Raw genomic sequence first — 19,069 nt, forward strand, 5'->3', positions numbered from 1 at the left:
CATTCCAAGTATATAAGATGTAGCCAAGCCACACGAAAGCTGATTGTCCTTAGGGCTGACCTACTGGCTAGTGCCAGCAGGTTTAGAAGGAAAACTGTGGTTGTAAAAGGAGCAGGATTAGAAGAGTAAAAGAAAATCAAGTGTTTTCTTAACTATGGAAATGATAAAACCCACGGCCATTTCCTGGGGATTTAAATAAATAGCTTGACCACCTTATTGGTAACTGTTGATGAACAAGGATGTTAGGAGAAACCTCGTCTCTGGAACCCCAAATCTCCTCTAGACAAGTATAACATGTTATGATTGCATTCCATTAATTAATCTTATAGAAGTCCTGCCTGTACCTAATTAACATGAGTGACTCACCTTACGAGCAGTACTACCCATGTGAAGGTATGGCTGCACTCATGCATCACGGATGAGAAAGAGACATGCTACAGTTGCACATACAGCTCTGCACAGCCCGCTTCTCCCTGCTGCACCACCACCACGGCTTTTAAAAGCTTACCTCTATCAGGACACCCTAATTCAAATAAAGCACTCGATACATGTAATTTTTCTCTCTCAAAGAACATACATGTTTCTTCTTTGAGTAAGACTACTAAAGCTTGAGCTACACTGTGGAAACAAGCAGACCTCTGTTGCTCAAAGCAAATTAGATTTACTTCAACTGCCACAACCTACTGATGTCACTAAAGGCAAAGTGTACTGGGTGATGACTGGTAAAAAATCATGGCTGATCCACCTTTAACTTGTAACAGAGAAAGGAAGTCCAGCAAGCTGCTCAAACAGAAAGAGGATTCAAACAGTCAGTGATGCATGCAATACAACAAGCTTGAAAAAAGTCAAAACTTCCTGCTGAGAAATACTTTCCTCTGTATGGACGGACACAAAGCTGATTCCCTACCTGCACCGTTCTCAATCCATCCCAACATAAAAACAACTAAAAAAGTGATTTTTCAAATTACACAATTTATTTAGTATACATGGTCATTACATCTCTTTACAACAATGTATTATAAAATAACTGTGTTAGAGCTCACCAGCAGAACACTGAAACAAGAAATGAAAATATACTTATGGATCTCAAAGGCTTTTCTCCCCTAAAAACATACCAGCTACTTGCTAACATTTTGTGATCTAAAAGAAAAGTCATTCACACCACAATTCCACAGCTTAAAAGTCCTTGTGGACAATGGGCAACATACACAAAAAGTCATGATGGTGCCATTCCCATCACTAGTTAGTTATTTGTAAGACTTGGGCAAACACATTACCACAGGGGACCTCCCTGGGGTGGATCATACTTAATACAATGAAACAGTGATGCCACAGCAGCCACTTGGAAATAAGGTGCATCACAACGATGGAGTTCAGGAATAAGTAAAGTTACTTAAAAAAAAATAAATTGCACAATGTCAATGCAGTGAATATAGATCACGGCAAGACACAGGACGCAGAAAAAAGAATTCAGACAACTAAACCCCCACCTACCTCCCAGAAGGCTCAGGCTCCTGCTCCTGAACTCTCGGCCCAGGAAGCGCAGCCCTTTTTACCAGCGGTGCCCCAGCCCCAGCCAGCGCTGGCTCCAGCCTTTCCCAGCGTGCCTTGCTCTGCCAGGCAAGCCTTTAAATCACGGACAGAGAAGCAGCTGTTCCCTTTCTCCAAGGGGTGTGTTGGTGTGTGTTCTGCTTTCTTCTGAGCTGGTAAGTGTATTTGTTCCTTGGCATTTTCTATTTTACTGTTTTAAGGAGACTAGGCTGACTACATAGTCACAGAAATACACCCTGCCCTTTAGCATCAAATCTTTCTGATACAGGAACTGCTGGAATTGTTTAAAAGTGTCACAAGCTACCTCAGCTTTAAAGACTGCAAACTGCAAGAGTTAAGCCATCTCCAAAATACTTTGCATTTAACTCTTCAAATTTCTGGCTGCTACTTTGGAGGACGTTTGTGTTGCAAGAAACTGTTACTGTAGTAGTTCTGGATTGTGACAGCTGTTGGCTTTTATACTTTCCCAGGATCAAAGGTAGCTTGGAGTCTATTTGTTTTGGAAAAAAAACATCAACAAAACAAAAATAAATTTGCACTTGGTAGTTTCTACAAAAAGGTTAAATTTCTCCTTTGGCAACATTAGAGACTGTGTTTTTGAAAAAAGTCTATTTAAAAATAATTACTGTCACAGTCAGGACTTCTTAGTCTCAGCTGTTACCTACAAGTAAACCCTGAAAATGACAGGGTACCACTGCATCTTGGAATCTCTCATTTCAATCAGAAGAAAGTTACTCCACCTTTAAAGAAAGATACAACCACATTTTAAAATAAGACAATACAGCCTAGACATACTTCACCTTACGTGTGCTTGTTTTCAATTACTGTAAGGCACTCATTGAGGAATTCACTGACCCATGCTTTCAGCAAGAACAGGCATGCATCATTACAGGCCTAATTAAAGTTTTAATACTGATTAAAATGTTTTATTATTGTATTATGTTAAACTGCAGTGGTCTCCAACCTCATTAAGGGATACAGACTAGAAATTACTCAGGAGTTTCAGTTGCTCAGTTTAACAACCTAGCTACTGTCAATGTTTGATTTAAGTATAGTCTGATTAAAGCACACTTTCCTTTTCTGTTAGCATGAAAGTGCAGAAAGATGTTGAACATTGTTTAATGAGTATTTACTGAATATGAAATTGTTTGAGCATGTGACATAACCATCTCCATCTCTTCAGTAATTTACTTTAGTACAACTGAAAAGGGAAAACATTTAAATCATTTGGAACTGGAACACAGCTCAGTTGTGAAAGCTAATCTCATTACACATCTTGATTAAATTAAATGTGGAGTTTGCTATCAGTAGCACTTTAAGTTTCCCATCGTTAGAAATTAATTGCAGTGGTAATTATTATAACTGAGTTATTTGCACAGGCCACAAACACTCTTATAGGTGTTCAAATGTTAATTCAACATTGGCCTAGAGGCACTTGATTATTACAATTCTGTTGTTCGTAAGAAACAAATGATCCTAGTGGATGTCTAATTAAAGTTGGAGAGTACTGTTAGACTTTCAGTCAGACTTAATCTGTAATTCCAATATGAAACCAAAGCAGTGCTAAAACACAGCAGAAGTCATGTGTTATCTACATAGCATTTAGAAAGTCAATAAAATTCACAAAGTTCTAGCCAGTAAAAACACAAAGGATAGAAACAAATCACAAAATTCTCAGGATTGAGGCCTGTCTTCACTTCCCAGTCAATTTAAAATAACTTTTAGCATCTCTTTTTTAGGATAAAGAGCAAAGACACAATGATTTTGTGCTAAACTACATTGCTTCATGTCTGAAATAATGTAAAACAAAGCTCTAATGCCTGAACATATTTTAAATACCTAAGTTTCCTGCTGATTTTAGAGATGAATTTTTCTTTTGTAAGGTTGGCAGTGTTCAATTTTGGTATCCTACTCCTGGAATTCACATGGGGAGAAAAAGGATCCCCTGTAGTTCAGAAAGCAAATACAGAAAACAGTGTTGTGAGAATCCAAGCTGAGAAATTTGGTTGTTTGTTCTGCGCATTTTATGAGGATACAAACATGCAACATGTATCAAGCATGCGCTGACCTTTATTTACATTAAAAATACATAACACTGCATCATTAAATGCTTAACACTATAAAACAGTATGTTTCTGTATCACTAAAAATGCTGGACAATGATTAAAGTTTTACTCTTCAAACTTGTTTGCTGATTCTGTACTCACACTCACAAGCTTGGAAACTCATATCCGCACACATTCCCGAAGAATTCAAAAAAGAGGCACTGAAAGAGCACAAGGATCTGTCAGAGGATCAGACCGTAAGACAAAACCTAACTTTTGTGACTGTTTTAAGGAATCACAAAGATAATGCATACTCAATATAGGAGTAGTGTGGCCTGCTTTCATTGAATTTCTATAATTTTATACTAAAAAGTCCAATTTGCTGACCAGAACTTCATAGGCTAGCTATTCTGCAGTGGTCATGCAGGCTGCTCATTTTGTGTGTCTTTCCAGCAGTTAAAACTGAAAAACAATTGTATCTAGGTATTCAGCAGGTCAGACTCGATAATCAGAATGGTCCCTGCTTGCATTTATTTATTAATCTATGAAAATTTTGGCAACATCAAGAATGTTATCAAAACTAAACTGTCTAAAAAAATAAGAATCACAGTAATTAACCAAGAAACCATCAATGGAAAATGTCTCACAAATATAACGTGTTTGTAAACTTCCTCTGTGTTTTCTAACGTGGGTTCTAGCATTAAAATACTGAACTTGAAGCCATGGTAGGAAGTGTTATTTATGTTTAGCAAGTTTGTAAACATGGAATGTTTTGTTTTGAAACACTCTAGTGAAGTGTATGGTATAAGAAGGCAGGGTTTTTTTAATTTCCTCACAGAAGCGAGGATACAACGCAGGTTTCAGATCAGGTTCATTCTCTCCCAAACCATCCATGATCTGTAATGAAATTGAACAGACTTGTGAAATATCTTTAGCCAGTTCAAAGTTACAGGCAGTAACACAAAACTAAAAACAACCTCAACATCACATTCAGAGGGTCAGGCTGGCCAAATTTTTTAACAGTGACTGTATGAAACAAGTAGGAGGAAGAAAAAAACATTAAACCAGTAAGATTTATAGTATCATTGTCTCTATTATGGATAAAGCTGCTTCGTCAGAAGTATGTATCTGCTTTGGGTTCTGTGGTCTGCTGTGTGGTTCCATGTTAGCCCCAGAAATGCCCGAAAACTCCCCAGACACAATAGAATAATACAACCCTCCACTGATCCTGAGGGAATTGAAGCTATGAAGTGATTTACTCTGAAAGGGAACACTATTTGCATACTGCTGAAGCTCATCAGGAAGTGTTACTTATTTTGCCCAGGCTGAATTCCTCCTTTTTTTTAATTATCAAATACCATTAAAAGCAAGCAGTGTTCAATTTGGTGATTTGAGAATGTGTAATGGCTCCATTAGATTTCTACTTCCCACACTCATGCTGAAGTGGAAATAACCCAAGCTTCTTCAAATCGTAATTGTCTTTCAAAAAGAAGTTAAGCAAAATGTATTTTAAAATTTTGTATATAATACTTACATGGCCATTAGCTATATCAAGCAGGTCGCGTAACCGACAGCCTCTACTGTGTCTTCTTTCGTAGCAAATGCTGTCTTCTAGGATCACGTAGTCTGTGCCAAAGGATCGCAGTATTTGGTAAACATCTTCAGGAGATCTCTTAGCATAGATCTGATAAATCTGTAGAAGAAGAAAACTAAGCTGTAAGACACATTAACACTATTTCTTGTTTGCTCTTTCATGATTCCTTTATCTTGAACCAGAGAAAGAAATAATCCATGTGACTTGAATTAAGTATTTTCAAAAAAAAAAAAAAGCTTCATTCAAGAGCCACTTAGAGTTTCTGTGTTATGGCTACTATGATGAACAGCAGTACTGCTGCTGACTGCAAAAACAGTGGATGGTGCTGCTGTCTGCAGAAACGCCTTGGTAGATGCCTGTAAAACCTTCAGAATGTCTAAATTATAGGAAAGGATAGTTTAAAACAATCTCTCCAGCTTTGTGTGGAGTTTCTCAAGGTGGTTTCTATCTAAAATGTTATGTGCTAGTTGAGTCTCAGGCAAATCAGGAAATGCTCCATGTGGGTTGAACAGCCCAACTGGCCAGCAGGATCTATTAATGCCAACAGCACCCAAACCAGTTCACTCGGAACTAGCTTGAGTACTGAGGTACAGGTACTCAGACATACACCAGCTGCCAGAAGTAAGTCAGCAGATCCCCAAAGTACTGTGAGTTTCACAGAAAAAGTTAAATTCTGGAACTGTATCTGAAAAGAAGTTCATTCTATGAGTAAAGCACATGATGTCATTTGCAATGTGCCGTTAGAAATTGCGTGTGTTTTCTGGAATGGAGCCACTGATATGGATAAGAATTAGCTTAAACAATCAGAATACTCTTACCTGTTTTGTTCTCTCTCTCAGATTCTTATCCTCATAATGGGGATGATTAGTTAAGGTCCGTCCAGTGCACAGTTTGACTCCTGCTAATAGCTGCATGCTCCCAGCAAACACTGCTGTGTTTGGAGTGTTTGACCTAAACAAATGTTGATAAGTCTGAGGAAGTCTCTGTAGGGGCATTTTTGCATTGCTTGTTACAGATCAGAAGGAAAAAAAAGACTGAAAAAATATTTTTCTGCCTCTCCTTTATTCAGGGAGCAAACTGTTCAAGCAACTGTGTCTTCTTCAAATATGAAGCAGATAAATCACAATAATACTCTCTAACTGCAAATAAAAAATTTATTATGCACTAGTAAAAAAAAATTAGGGAAAACATGATCCTGAAAATTTCAAACTACTTCCATATTTCATATATTTCTTGGGTTCATATAGCCTCTGAATATTTGTAAATTTCTATATCCTAATTCTTTTAATATTTCAAGAAACTTATTGTGACTTAGATTTGCGTCTGACATATAAGGTATTCTATACAAAATGGATTATTTAATCTGAATGCTAAAACTTCTGTTATTGTCCTGGCATTCACCATTCACTTGGAATGAAAACTTGGTTATGAGAGACATTAATTCTCCTATTATGACAATTCTGGGAGAGAAATTATGAAAAAAGTCACCCCAGTTGCAAAAAGCGGGGCGGGGGGGATGCAGAAGATGCCAGATAGAAAAACTGTCAATTATTGGTACTGTGATCTCATCTGAAACTCAAAGCCAATGTCTAGAATTGTTATCTGAATAACAGTCTTGGTATCTCAGGATTGTTTAAATACCCATAAGGAAAAAATAATTGGTTGCTCACCTTACCCCCAACAAGTTTATAACCTAAAATAAATGTAAAGGCACAACAGAAGCACATAGCAAAAAGACAGTCAAAATGCCAGGCAACAGAGACCACTATAATTAGGCTAATTAAAAATGGTCATAGTATGTTTAAGTGTTTTCCAGTGCTTAGCAGGCATATAACCATGAAAAGTTCTATGAAGACTAAAACAACAGAAAGAAGCATACATCAAATCAAGTAAAATGAAATTGGAAAGGAAGGTGAATGGCTGCCTAACATCCACATACATGCACGTATGGCACCTACAGTAGTCAAATAACTGACACTTTGGGGTGGACTTTAGGGGGCCTTTTGAAACCACAGCTATATATTCAGTCTTCTTTAAGCTCCGTGATTGGCTTGAAAATGTTAAGAGATAAGTATTAAATTTTACTATCGTCTTTCAAGAGATTATGCTTAGCAAATGAATTAATAATTACAAACCCTTCCTAAAAATTCTTGCACTGGTATATTAATCTCATCTAGGAAGGACAGAGATAGTATTTTTAATAGGCCAGTTTAACTTTACTGATAGACTAGTTTTTCAGCAGTTTATAAAGCCAGTTTCATTTTAGTCTGAAAATATTTAATCTCTCAAAAAATGTCTTTTTTACTTAAAATATTCAAAGCCACAAGTGTCATGAAGTAAATGTTTCATTAAAAGAAATGAATTCATCTTAGAATTTATTATTCTGCAAATGTAATGGCCCTGACAGGCTGTCAGTGAGGACTCATCCCTGAATCTGCAGGAAAGCACAATTCTTTAGACTAAGCTGAAAAGAACGTGGACTAGATTTCACAGAGGGACTTGGTAGAGCTTAGACACCTAAATGAAAATGATGATTCTCAAAGCACCTTCAACACGTTTCTGTGTTTATGCCTTGGCTGGGAAACTTCTGGTGTGGAAAGTCTGTTTCTGTGTTTGTTCAAGATTAGTTCAAATTTTGTAAGGCTCTGCAGTACTTATCTCCTGACTTGGCTTTACCAAGGCAATCCTGCACCTCTGAATCCTGAAGAGGCCAATGTAATGCAAACTTGCAGAATCAAACTTTCTTAAAAAAAAAAAACCCTCCACAAGTACCAAAGGCAAACCCACAAGAAAACATACATTCCCAAGAAACAACCTGATACCTCTCTTCTTACAAAAGAAAGCTAGAGAATGGTGATAGTGCCCTTTTCCCACAACTTACTGCCTGTCAAAAATGTAGAAGATTCAGAGTTCAATTCCTCCCCTTCTAAAAGCATTCACTCTTTCCCAGAACAGGTGCAATATAGCTGAGTGCATTCTTTAGTTATCAGGTATTTTAAGAGTTTTACCAGCACCTTCTCCTCTTCCTATGCCTTAAAAGCAATTTAGTAACCCTCGCTTGCTTTTCAAAAAACTGGCTTACGTGCCTCAGTCCTGGATGGAGTTCAAATTCAGGTATTCCAGGTGAAGGCAGATGTTTCCCTGAGACTTGGATTTACATGTTTGAAGTCCTAGAAAATTATACACTTTAAGACATATCACTGCCCATATTTTACTGGGGCCAGCTCAGAGGGTCCCCAGACCAAGTTGTGCCACTACCAGAGCTCCAGACACTCCTGGACTACCAGCTGGCAGTGGACACAAACCTGGCACTGGATTTCACTGCTGGGGACAGACACTTGGAAGCTGGGAGGTGACACTGAGCTTCATGCCAGTCTGCTCTCCTTAACCACATCTTGGAGACCTTCAGCTGGTTACTGAGCGTTTATCTTGTGAAACAGCCACTAGAGGGAGGTGTGACAATTAACGAATATTTTTCAGGTACAGGATGATTTCTACATTTCATGCAAGCGTCTTTCTCTAATACTCCTACCTGAGTTAGACACTAACTGCTGTGGTCTGTATCCAAGGCAGCTAATGTGCTTCAAACCACTGAATGACACTTCTCTATTATAGAAAAACGAAGCAATTTTTACAAATGTCTGAACAAATGATGTATAAAATGAAAGGATAATTTGTTTTTATAGCTTTCTGCCAAGCTCCATACCATACTGCCCAACCTGCAAACAATTTATTCTGTACGAAATGTCACTAAATAATGACAAGGACTTACAGGTCAAACTGATTTACATTATGTAATTTAAATGTCATTCCAAGCAGACCTGATGGCATTTTTTAACAAATAATCTCATTTATTTTTGAAGCTCTAAGCTTTCAACAAGTTAATTACAGCTGAACTAATGGGTAAACTAAGCACTATAATACATCGCATGAGGCTTTTCTTTACCTACACTTAACCATTTAGAGAATTATGTAAATACTAAAGAATAACTCATTAAAAATAAAAAGGTTTTACGGGAACTACATGTCTACGCCTAACTTGCACAGACTCTAAAAGTGGCAATAATGCTTTCTCTTATTAAGCTGCTGAAGAATTATTTTGAGTTGGTTTTAAGGAAGCCCTACAGAAATGGCCAACGTTGCAATTAGAGGTTACATCATTAGAAATAAAATGGCTATTTCTATTAAAAGTCCTCCAGAGTTGAACTCTGTAGTCTGCTTTCAAAGCTATAAAATCTGACAGATCTCAGATTATTCCTTAACTAGCGCCTGGGTGCAATATGAATCTACAAAGCAAAAGGGTGTGAGAAAAGGAGATTCTGAAAAGGGTTTCTCAAATATGCCATATTAGGGGTTTTTTTCTTTAAAAGAACGTCTTTTTATTTGCAGAATGCTATATTAAAATATTACATTCTTAGCTGCAAATGTGATAGGCAGTAAAGCATATTCAGTCAAACTGTCATGGTTCTTTTTTTTCCCTCTGGTGTGGAAAGACTGAAAACTGCAAAAATGGAAAACAACAGCCACAAAGAAAGAGCAACAAGATGCATTTTTGTTAGTCCCAGCCTCAATTTTATGCATGCATATTTTGTTCACATAAAGGAGCACACCTACACAGTTGGTATAAACCTAGTTCTCAGGCACTACCAAGTTCATGCCTGAATTTTACTGACAAATCAGTCAATGACAAAGGATAAACCCAAGAATTTAAGAACAATAATTAAAAAAAAAAAAGAAAAAGTGTAATATTGCCTTTAAAGTCTGGAATATGTGTTGATTTCAGTGTGATTACCCTTGAAAATCAGGCACGTAAGAGTGAAGAGTTAAAATTTATAGCTGGCTTGAAATTAAAATATAGCCATTAATCTAAATTACTAAATGAAAGAACCACCATTGAAACATGGGTATTCCATTTTTGTAACCTTAGGAGCCTTTTGGAGATTTGTGGGGTTTCCACTAATAAAAAAATTTGCCTGCTTGTCCCCCACACCTGTTTCAAGTACAGCTGACATACAACTATGCTCTGCCAAATCTCAGTCTCAGTTAACTTCTCCACTGTTTTGGCTGTGGTCTGAGATTTCTAAAAAGCTTTTTGATGATTTTTGGTAACTGCTTATGAAATATTCCACAATTCTAGACAGGTTTCCCCTTTAAAGGCAGAAGACATTGCTTCTTAAACACTTACCAGAAGTAAACAGAGTAGGGAAGTTCACGCTATTGATTTGCTCATTCTACTGATATTCTTCCCCATCTCACAAATGAGCATGTTGTTCCTGTTGTCTTAGGGAGAAAGACCAAAACTAAGAATTTTAATATACCTCCCATCTGGGAACACAGCTGTGAACTATCCCTGGGTCACTGGCAGGACCTTCTTGACTTATTTTTTTAAAAAAAAGCTAAGAAAATGAGGTGGTGGGTAGGAAAAAGCAAGAGACTGGGATATGCGAGATCATTATGTAAAAAAAACCTGCACTCTGCAATAGATGCAGACCAGTCCTATGCAGTAACTGTGTTGTAAAGATACAAACCAGTATATCTTCCTGAAAATGCTGCGGTAATTTTAGTAAGGGGAAGAGTAAAAAATACATCTGCAGACACTTCATAGTGGACAGACTAATAGTTGGCTATTATTCAGATTGTATATTTGGACAAGTTAATATGCATTTAGATCTAAGCAGACAGAAGGGTTTTCTTGTTGTGGAGAGATTGCAAGACAGATGAGTTATTCCTAATTCACTGCTATAAATGACAAATTAGATCTTCTCATACCGAGTTTTAATAATGAATGATTAGTTCCTGACACCAACCTTGACAGATCATTAACTACAGCAGAACTATCAAGCGTTAGTATAGTAAAATATTTTTCTTACACATCAAAACTTAAGAAAATCTGTCCCACTTCGAGAAACTTACCATAAATTTTGTTGACTTTTATTTAAAGCATAGATAATTAACTCTTTACATGAATAATATTTCTAAACACAATAAATTCTAAGTAGAAAATTTCCCTCTGTAATTGTCTGTCATGATTTAAAATGAAAAGAGGACAAGCACCAGTTTAGCATTCTCAGCACTAAGAACATATGAAAAATTATTCTCATCGGATCCAGTCAAATCCAGTTCATGGCTGGGAATAACTCCACATGCATATTTTATGTATAAATCTATATATAACTCCATATATTGTACACAGGAGATCTGAACTATCAGACATTTACCATCTTTTAATAAAACAGTAGTGCTAAATGGAACTGGCTGGTAAACATTAGTCACAAAAATGTGTCAATATGGCTGCAAAGATTCTAAATGATGGAAAAAAACATGGCCTGCTTTCAAAATAAGTCAGTGAAGGCTTGTAATGTATTTTACTTCTAAATTACTCCTTCTAGTTTATGGATTAAAGAAATACAACATTATAGAGTGTAAATACATTGCTATGGATAGAACAGGCTGGGCAACTGGTTTCACTGAAGTTCATTGCATATGAAAACACAATACAGGGCTCCAAGGAAATACGTCAAATAGTTCAATGCTAAATGTAGTAAATTCAGATTTACTTTCAGAATGTTTTCCTTCAGAACATGAAACTGATTTTTTTTTTTAAAATCTTTGTCAGAGTTCCAAATAAATAAGTGCCAGGAATATCTCTGTTCAGGACTTAAACTGAAAGTTTTTAGTGGTTACTGTATGTTAATAGAGAACATAACCCTTAAATTCATGGTTCTCCAGAGAACATCCTACCTGGCTCTTTTTCTCAGGATCTTCTACATGCAGTATTCCAAATTATTTCCACCTAAAAAATACCTTCCTCTGCTCTGTGCGAAAGCAGAAGTGATGAGGTGAGACTGAAATGATTAACTCATACTCCTGAAAGAGACTTTGCACCTATGCTTAGCTGTGGCAAGTTCAATTACAAATATTTTGTTTACAGTTTAGAACACATATTTTGATTAATTCTACTAAGTGTAAACAATTCAGATTATTTTAAAGTTCAAGAAACAGACTGTACAGATTTTCCAGCCCTGCAACTGTACATCCAAGCTTTTTAAAATTACAAAGTTGAAAAGAGAAGGAAACCAGGTTGAAGGAAAAACTAGAAATAAAATTATTTCACTGCAAAAATCTATTAATGTGAAGAGGTAGCTATAATATGATGAAGCTTGACACCTTCAAATGGACCTCTTTTGGCTGGGAAAACTGCGTGTGCTTATGGGAGCAAACAGAGTCAACTGGTTCCCTGATGCCCAGGCAATACAGCAGCATGACACTGAACCAGAGCAGAGCAGCCTGGGGGACTCTGCATCTAGCTGTTCTCCACAGCCATTAGTATGCTAACCTCCTGATAGCCCATTCATTCTTAACTATCTCCATGGGTCACCAGAGTTCACTGATGAGCTGTGACAAAATAAGGAGAACACTATAACTAAGAACATTAGATCTACACAAATAGCATTTAACTTAAATAGAGAAAAAATCCTCTTACTTAATCCAGTTCATCAGCTCCACAGTGTCTGGGTCATAGAATTCTCTCAGCTCTGACAGTTCATCCATTATTCCTGGCCAGAACTATAATGAAAACAAAATAAACCAAACTGAAGACAGAATGAACACAACAAGTTCTGGATGTTGAAACATATTATTTCCTCTTAGCTGGTAACTGATCTTGTCCAGCTCAGGGATAAGTTGCAAGACATAAGCGTATCTACCCTTCTTACGAAGGATACGTGGTTGTCATTGCAGTATGAATATACGGCTCCAGTGTTTGAGATCTGCAGCTCCTGCCAGATGACTAGGAGGAACAGAATTAACTGTTGTGGTGAGCCTGAGAAGAACAGCTTTTCTCAGATGTGCATCTCACTGGAGGTTTCCAGAACTCTCTTAGTTAAGATCAGTTTGTATCTTAAAATTGATGAGAAACCAAAAGTTGCCACCAAATGACTGTTGTGCATTGTATCTACCTTACAAGCAAAACAATTCAATTCCCTGGACTATAGGATGAATGTTAATGTTTTAAGTTATTTCTTGACAAAGCTTCAAGAAAAGGAACAAGACAAAGAGGCATCAGGTAACAGTTCAATATGTAACAGCCAAACCGTGAAATAATGCCTATGATTACAGGAGGAGGAAAGGCCCTAGGAATTAAGTTTGGAAAAGCAACTTACAACTAAATAATAAAATAGGTAGGAAATCTGTATCGGAAGTTAAAATCATTAGATGTGCTGTGGGTGCTATTAATGGCATTTCAGAAGTTTGAATTCAAAGAGAACCACTGAAGGAAAAAAGAGAAGTGTGACTGAACGGCAACATCCGATACACTATTGGGGGAAAACATTTCAGAATTTACTGAAGACAAAGAATACATAAATCAAATTCAGAGGAGAGAAATAAAGATTGAAATTGATTCTGAAAAGCTTAACTGCCCCAAAAAATGCTAACAGAACAAAGATTTATTTAAGGGTTTCTTGTTGTTTAAGCTAGTGAATATTCAAGGGCAAAAGGGAGCAATTAAGAAAGATAATGACAATGCTAATGACTAACTGATTGCTTTGCATCAGTCTTTACTACAGAGGATGTTATGGTGAAACCTATTCCTAAACCTGCTTTCTTTAGATAATAAGGATTGCTGGCTTGCAAAGTGAAATGTCAGAGGAAAAAGTGTAAGAAAACCTGCCGGATAATCTAAAAAGCCATAAATCATCCAATTTAGATAATATTCATCCAAGAGTTCAGAAGGAATTTAAATGTGATGCTGCTGAGCTACTTAGCAAAAATATGCATTCTTTCACTAAAACTGTAATTATGTAGGAGGACTGGGGAGCAGGAGATATAATTGGGCCAGTGAAGATACTTATTAGTTTAACTGTTTATTTGATACATTTGTTAAAGTAATACCAGCTGTTAGACTGAGAAACATCTACAACATAGTTATGGCAGTATCACAACCTCACAGTTTTGGGAAGTACAGTAATATTATAATAGACACATTTCTGCTCTTCAGAGAATCTCTCGAGAGATTAGTAAATAAATTAAGCAGTTGTGAAATGAGACTGTAGTCTCATAAGGAATCAAAATTTTCTCTCTTCATTGCTAAATGACCCCGGATAGCTACACATTTGGAGAGCCTGGAGTCCTTCAGGCTGGAGACAGAAAGAAATGGGCTCTGCTTCGCTTCTAGAACATGCTGCAAACCTGCCCTGCAATCTACTGAGAATCTAATGACACTGCGCTGTCTACTGAATGCTGGGACTACTATAAGGCGTTAACTAATCTATGTAAGTTTTTCAAGTCGCAATGTCATACTATTGCAAGTTGTGAGTGAGTACAAGCAGTTTTCACTGGAGGAAAATTTTGGTAGCGGGGCTTGCTATCACTGAATTTAAAAAGAGAATTCTGAGGTAGCAACACAGGAATTTTGTTCTGGACTGTAAAAATCTTAAGGACTTGTAATTTCCAAGAGCCTTAAAAAATACTTGTATAGGAAAAGGTAATATGAAATGATATTGCTGAATTTCATCAAAACCAAAAAGCCAATAAAATGGAAAGGTGGCATACTCTATACTGATAATGGGGAATATCTTTTCTAAGGTATGTAATTACTCATTGAAAAATATCACTAAGACCTAGAATCTACAAAAATAAATGAAATAAACTCTGAACTTGATGACAAGACTATAGAAAGAAATTGAACTATTAGGTGATTTAGGTACTGAAGTTTTTGTTCCCCTACCCTAGCTCCTTGGTGGATACAAGACAGTTTTTAACTTTCAGCAGTAAAATTAAATCTTTTGTGAGTGAAAACATTCTCCCAACTCTCTATATTGTAGGAAGATTTCAGCTGTCTTTCACATTTGTTATCCTTCTGGCTCATGATCATGGATTTCATCCAGTATAACAATGCTTAAGTTTCTTATTGAATGTGTGGTGTGCTTTGGATTTTCAGTGTACTTTGATTTATTAATAGTTACTATCCCCAGATATATATATACATGTTGAGCATATACACTTGACAATTTTTAACTCAATGCCTGTGATAAGAACCCAGAGATTTTTAAAGGCTTGCAGCTTTTCCCCACAAACAGCCTATCTTTTTCATTCTAGCTAGAAAGTCCACAGTTAGACAATTGTGCTAGCCACAAACTTGGAGGTGCTGAACACTTCACTGATGATTATGGAAGTTCAATACTTCTCAAATACAAGGACATTTATTTTGAATTTGAAAACTATAAGCATTAATGCTTTGGTCTCTTAAGTGAAAAAGCACGTACTACTACATTATTTATAGTTACTGTTACCCTAAGAATGACAATTAAGAATCTCCTTTGAGAAACAGGATTAGATATTATGAATAGAAATAATAGACTGTCAAGCTTACGAACTTCAGGTTTAAAGGATAAATACATACTGTACATACAGGGAGCTCTTCAGTACAGCCGAAGACTGCTCCAATCATTGGTGTATGTTGCGCTATGTGCTGCAATAAATGTATATGTTTGGAGCAAAAATACGTGGCCATGATGAAGATAAAAATGCAGTTTGAGAACTTACAGGAATGGATAGTTTACTAGCAAAGAAAAAATTAAGATTATTTGGCAAAACCAGAAATTATAGACTTGCTGAACCTCAGGAACTAATTTTAAGTACCAACAATTTATTTACGAATGACTGACATACAAATTGATGGGGGTTATTCCGTTGAAGTTAAATGCAATGGACACAGACACAGCTGAAATCTATCTATAAAGGGTATGAAGTGAAACATAAATAATATTTAGTACTGCATTATATACGTGTGTTATCTGCAGCACAGCTAAAGTATGCATGGAAATACTTCAGCACTTTCACTTTATCTAAAAGATGTTTGCGCTATACTAATGAAGAAAACTTGTGTAAACAGAAATATACATGTCTTACAGGTCTCAAAACATACTGTACCTGAAATCTGAAAGATAGCGAGCATTGTAGCTGCATCTGTATCTCAATAAATTATTGTTCAAGTGATGTATTTGGGACTGTAGTAACCACATGCCTCAAAAGAGGCTTTCATTAGGCTTATTCAGGATTAGATTAATAATCCCATAAAACTCCTATTTTGAGGAATGGCAATAAAGAATAGTTCTTCTGACAAATGTAACCATAACAGGTAATAAAACACAAAATTGCCCTACTACTCGTTCAAGAAAACTAGCCATGACCACCAGCTAACTTTGCGGTGACTATGCAAGCTGCTCATGCAATCTGAGCAGTCACAGTGCATGAGCAGCTAAATTCTTATCTGGAAAGGAGAAAGATAAGTAAGTCTCTGTTATCAAAATCTACTTTCACTCTTGGTTTTTTCAAAAGGTTTTAGAGAAAGAATATATAAACACATTCTCACAGAAGCAATGGATACTTTCTGGATCTCACTCTGTAAGAACTGTTATTCTGACCATCGCCAGGGAATCTGGTGACAAGTTTTATCTCTCTGTCAGGCACGCTTCTTTCCTGCAGGCTCACTAACTCTTACAGCTTGGCAGAAAAGACACACGCAAAGATATCCACTCCTCTGGCAGCTGAACCACAAAAACTGACTTAAGAAAAAAAATAATACTGAGAGGTGATATATTTCTTTATTCCCACTGAGCACTTTAAAAAAATGGTATTTTTAATACCAATAACAAATGTTTCCTATATTTAGAAGAAACACAAAAAATGAGGCTTTTCAGGCAGACTGAGCACCACTAATGACTGATCTAAAGCCTATAAAAATCAGTGACTTCTGCTGACTTCAGAATTGAATCTGACAGGATTTAGGAACTTCACATCTGCTCATGAAGAGTGGGAGGAAAATTATTCCTAGTTGATCTGTCACATTAGACTACCTATTAGAATGTCATGCTGTTGGCATCACTCATATCAAAAGAAATGGCATTAATTCTATCACTTTCAGAGATGATGAAAATGGTAAATGACTCCCCTAACCAGCATACCAATGGAAAAAAAAAAGAAGTCCTAAAAAGTCCTCCAGTAGAGTAATAAGAAAATTTAAGTGTAACTTTACTAAACAGTTACAGTATTTTTCTGACTTTTCGTTTCCCTGTTTTAAAGGGGGAAACAGACTTCCAGAGTGAACTCTACTAGCAGCATTCTTAACTGTTATGCTTTACTATTACCTTTTTAACTTTAATGATAAAATTTGCCTTGAGTTTCTCTGAAGGCAATTACTTAACAGAACTATTCTCATCTCACACTAAGTATTGCAGAAATAACTTCTCCATCAAAGTAGCATCTGAATTTTTTGTCTTTGTAAATACAGATTAAAAGAACAGTATGCCCAATAAATTAATGTTCTAAATCTCACTGCTATGACAGACTAACAGATTAATAATCTTGTACCTATTATTATTTTAAATGTTTTATGTATTTAAACATTTGACCATAATAATAATTTGTTTCTGAGACAGACTGAAGATAATATAAGTACTCGACTAGTTTAAAAATTCTGTAGCTGAAAATATATGAGATGGGGCACCGCAGTATAGAATGTTATGATTATTTCCTACAATTAATCATTATGCACTTTAACAATCTGCATCTTATCTGCAACTTAGTTGAAACCAAAATAGACAACTTACATTTCCATAAAATGCATGTAAATCACACTTGATAACTTACACATACAATCAGACAAACATTTGAGCCCAACTGATCCTTTACACACAATTTTGCATGCATAAAGGTACTTGCTCTTTACACAGTCTATCCCAATTTTTAAAATTCAGTTACAAATCTTGCATGTAATTATTTATGAAACAACATTCCTTTATGAAAAAAGGAAAATGTCATGCAACTAAAAAATGCCAAAACATCGACAAAAAAAATTTTCTTACCTTATATGAAATGTACAGTAATATAATTACTGGTATAGAATACTTAATCACACGTGTCTAAGAGAAATAAAAAATAATAATAATTGGTTATTCTGATGATACATATATTTGGACTTAATTTTTAATGTATTGATATCTGACATATTTATCATGTGGTGGGATTTTAAAAGTTTGAATTTTAAGACCATATTCTGATCTTGTTTTCAAGTAAAACCTTTTTTACAGACCCACCACAAATGATGGATTTATATCTATATACTTAAATCTATCTTTTACACAGTGGAAAACACTGTATCATTCAATATAATAGACTGTAAAGGTCTTCTCAGACTGCCGATGATTTCTTAATATGGTGACTAAGACTTTTTTAGGAAAATTGTAATTATTTTTTACAGCTGCATCTATATTGCCATCTAGTGTATTCAAATGGAATTGTTTAATACATAAACCACTAGAAAATACATTTTACTTACTAAATTTATACAAATGTACTTCAAAGATATCCAGTTGAAGAGGACTATAAACAACATTCATTTCAGATGTCTTATAATTCTGAGTCTTGGTTTAGCTATACAGCAAAAACAAAATTCATGAAATGCTGTAAGTATAGTGCTGACCCTCTGTGATGTGTAGAGATGAATACACTTCAGGACAAGTTTCCATACTTCTGTACTGCACAGGCCAAAAGACGCAAATACGCACATGTGGGACGTCCAGAGGTACTTCATTCTGGAAGAACAGAGACAAGTTTTTGCTGATCATCTGGAGCTCTGTTAAGTTGTGTTGATGAGAGCAGTTATGTTACAAATTCTGAACACACTTTTCTTGGACTATCAGGACTGTGAAATAACTGAATAAAAGATTGTCTTTGCACTTTGCTATGTGCTCTTGAGGACATCTCTGCTCCCAAGTTTGCAAACATTTTTTTTGGCAGCATCTTGGGAAATGCCTCAGTCTACAAGCAGAAATGCACCAGGGAGAAAAAGAAGGTTCATGATCCTATCAGTTTGTGA

General features: G+C 36.1%; 1 protein-coding gene across 8 annotated transcripts in view; it reads right to left on the reverse strand.

Annotated features, from left to right (window-relative positions):
* Nucleotides 1-952: 952 nt before the first annotated feature.
* DPY19L3 (dpy-19 like C-mannosyltransferase 3) overlaps nucleotides 953-19,069 on the reverse strand; it is a 38,583-nt gene continuing 20,466 nt past the window's right edge. For 5 of the 8 annotated variants that reach the window (XM_075765990.1, XM_075765992.1, XM_075765993.1 and 2 more), the window contains 7 exons: nucleotides 18,674-18,785; nucleotides 18,057-18,113; nucleotides 15,593-15,661; nucleotides 12,674-12,756; nucleotides 6,009-6,141; nucleotides 5,131-5,289; nucleotides 953-4,493 (listed from right to left, as the gene is read on the reverse strand). In XM_075765990.1, the coding sequence (XP_075622105.1) occupies nucleotides 4,332-4,493; nucleotides 5,131-5,289; nucleotides 6,009-6,141; nucleotides 12,674-12,756; nucleotides 15,593-15,661; nucleotides 18,057-18,113; nucleotides 18,674-18,785 (775 nt within the window). In that variant the 3' untranslated portion in view covers nucleotides 953-4,331. The remainder of the gene's footprint in view (nucleotides 4,494-5,130; nucleotides 5,290-6,008; nucleotides 6,142-12,673; nucleotides 12,757-15,592; nucleotides 15,662-18,056; nucleotides 18,114-18,673; nucleotides 18,786-19,069) is intronic. The other 3 variants (XM_075765991.1, XM_075765995.1, XR_012837653.1) reach the window with 2 other exon arrangements.

Source organism: Balearica regulorum, chromosome 13 (genome assembly GCF_011004875.1).
Source record: "Balearica regulorum gibbericeps isolate bBalReg1 chromosome 13, bBalReg1.pri, whole genome shotgun sequence".
Classification (NCBI taxonomy): Eukaryota; Metazoa; Chordata; class Aves; order Gruiformes; family Gruidae; genus Balearica; species Balearica regulorum.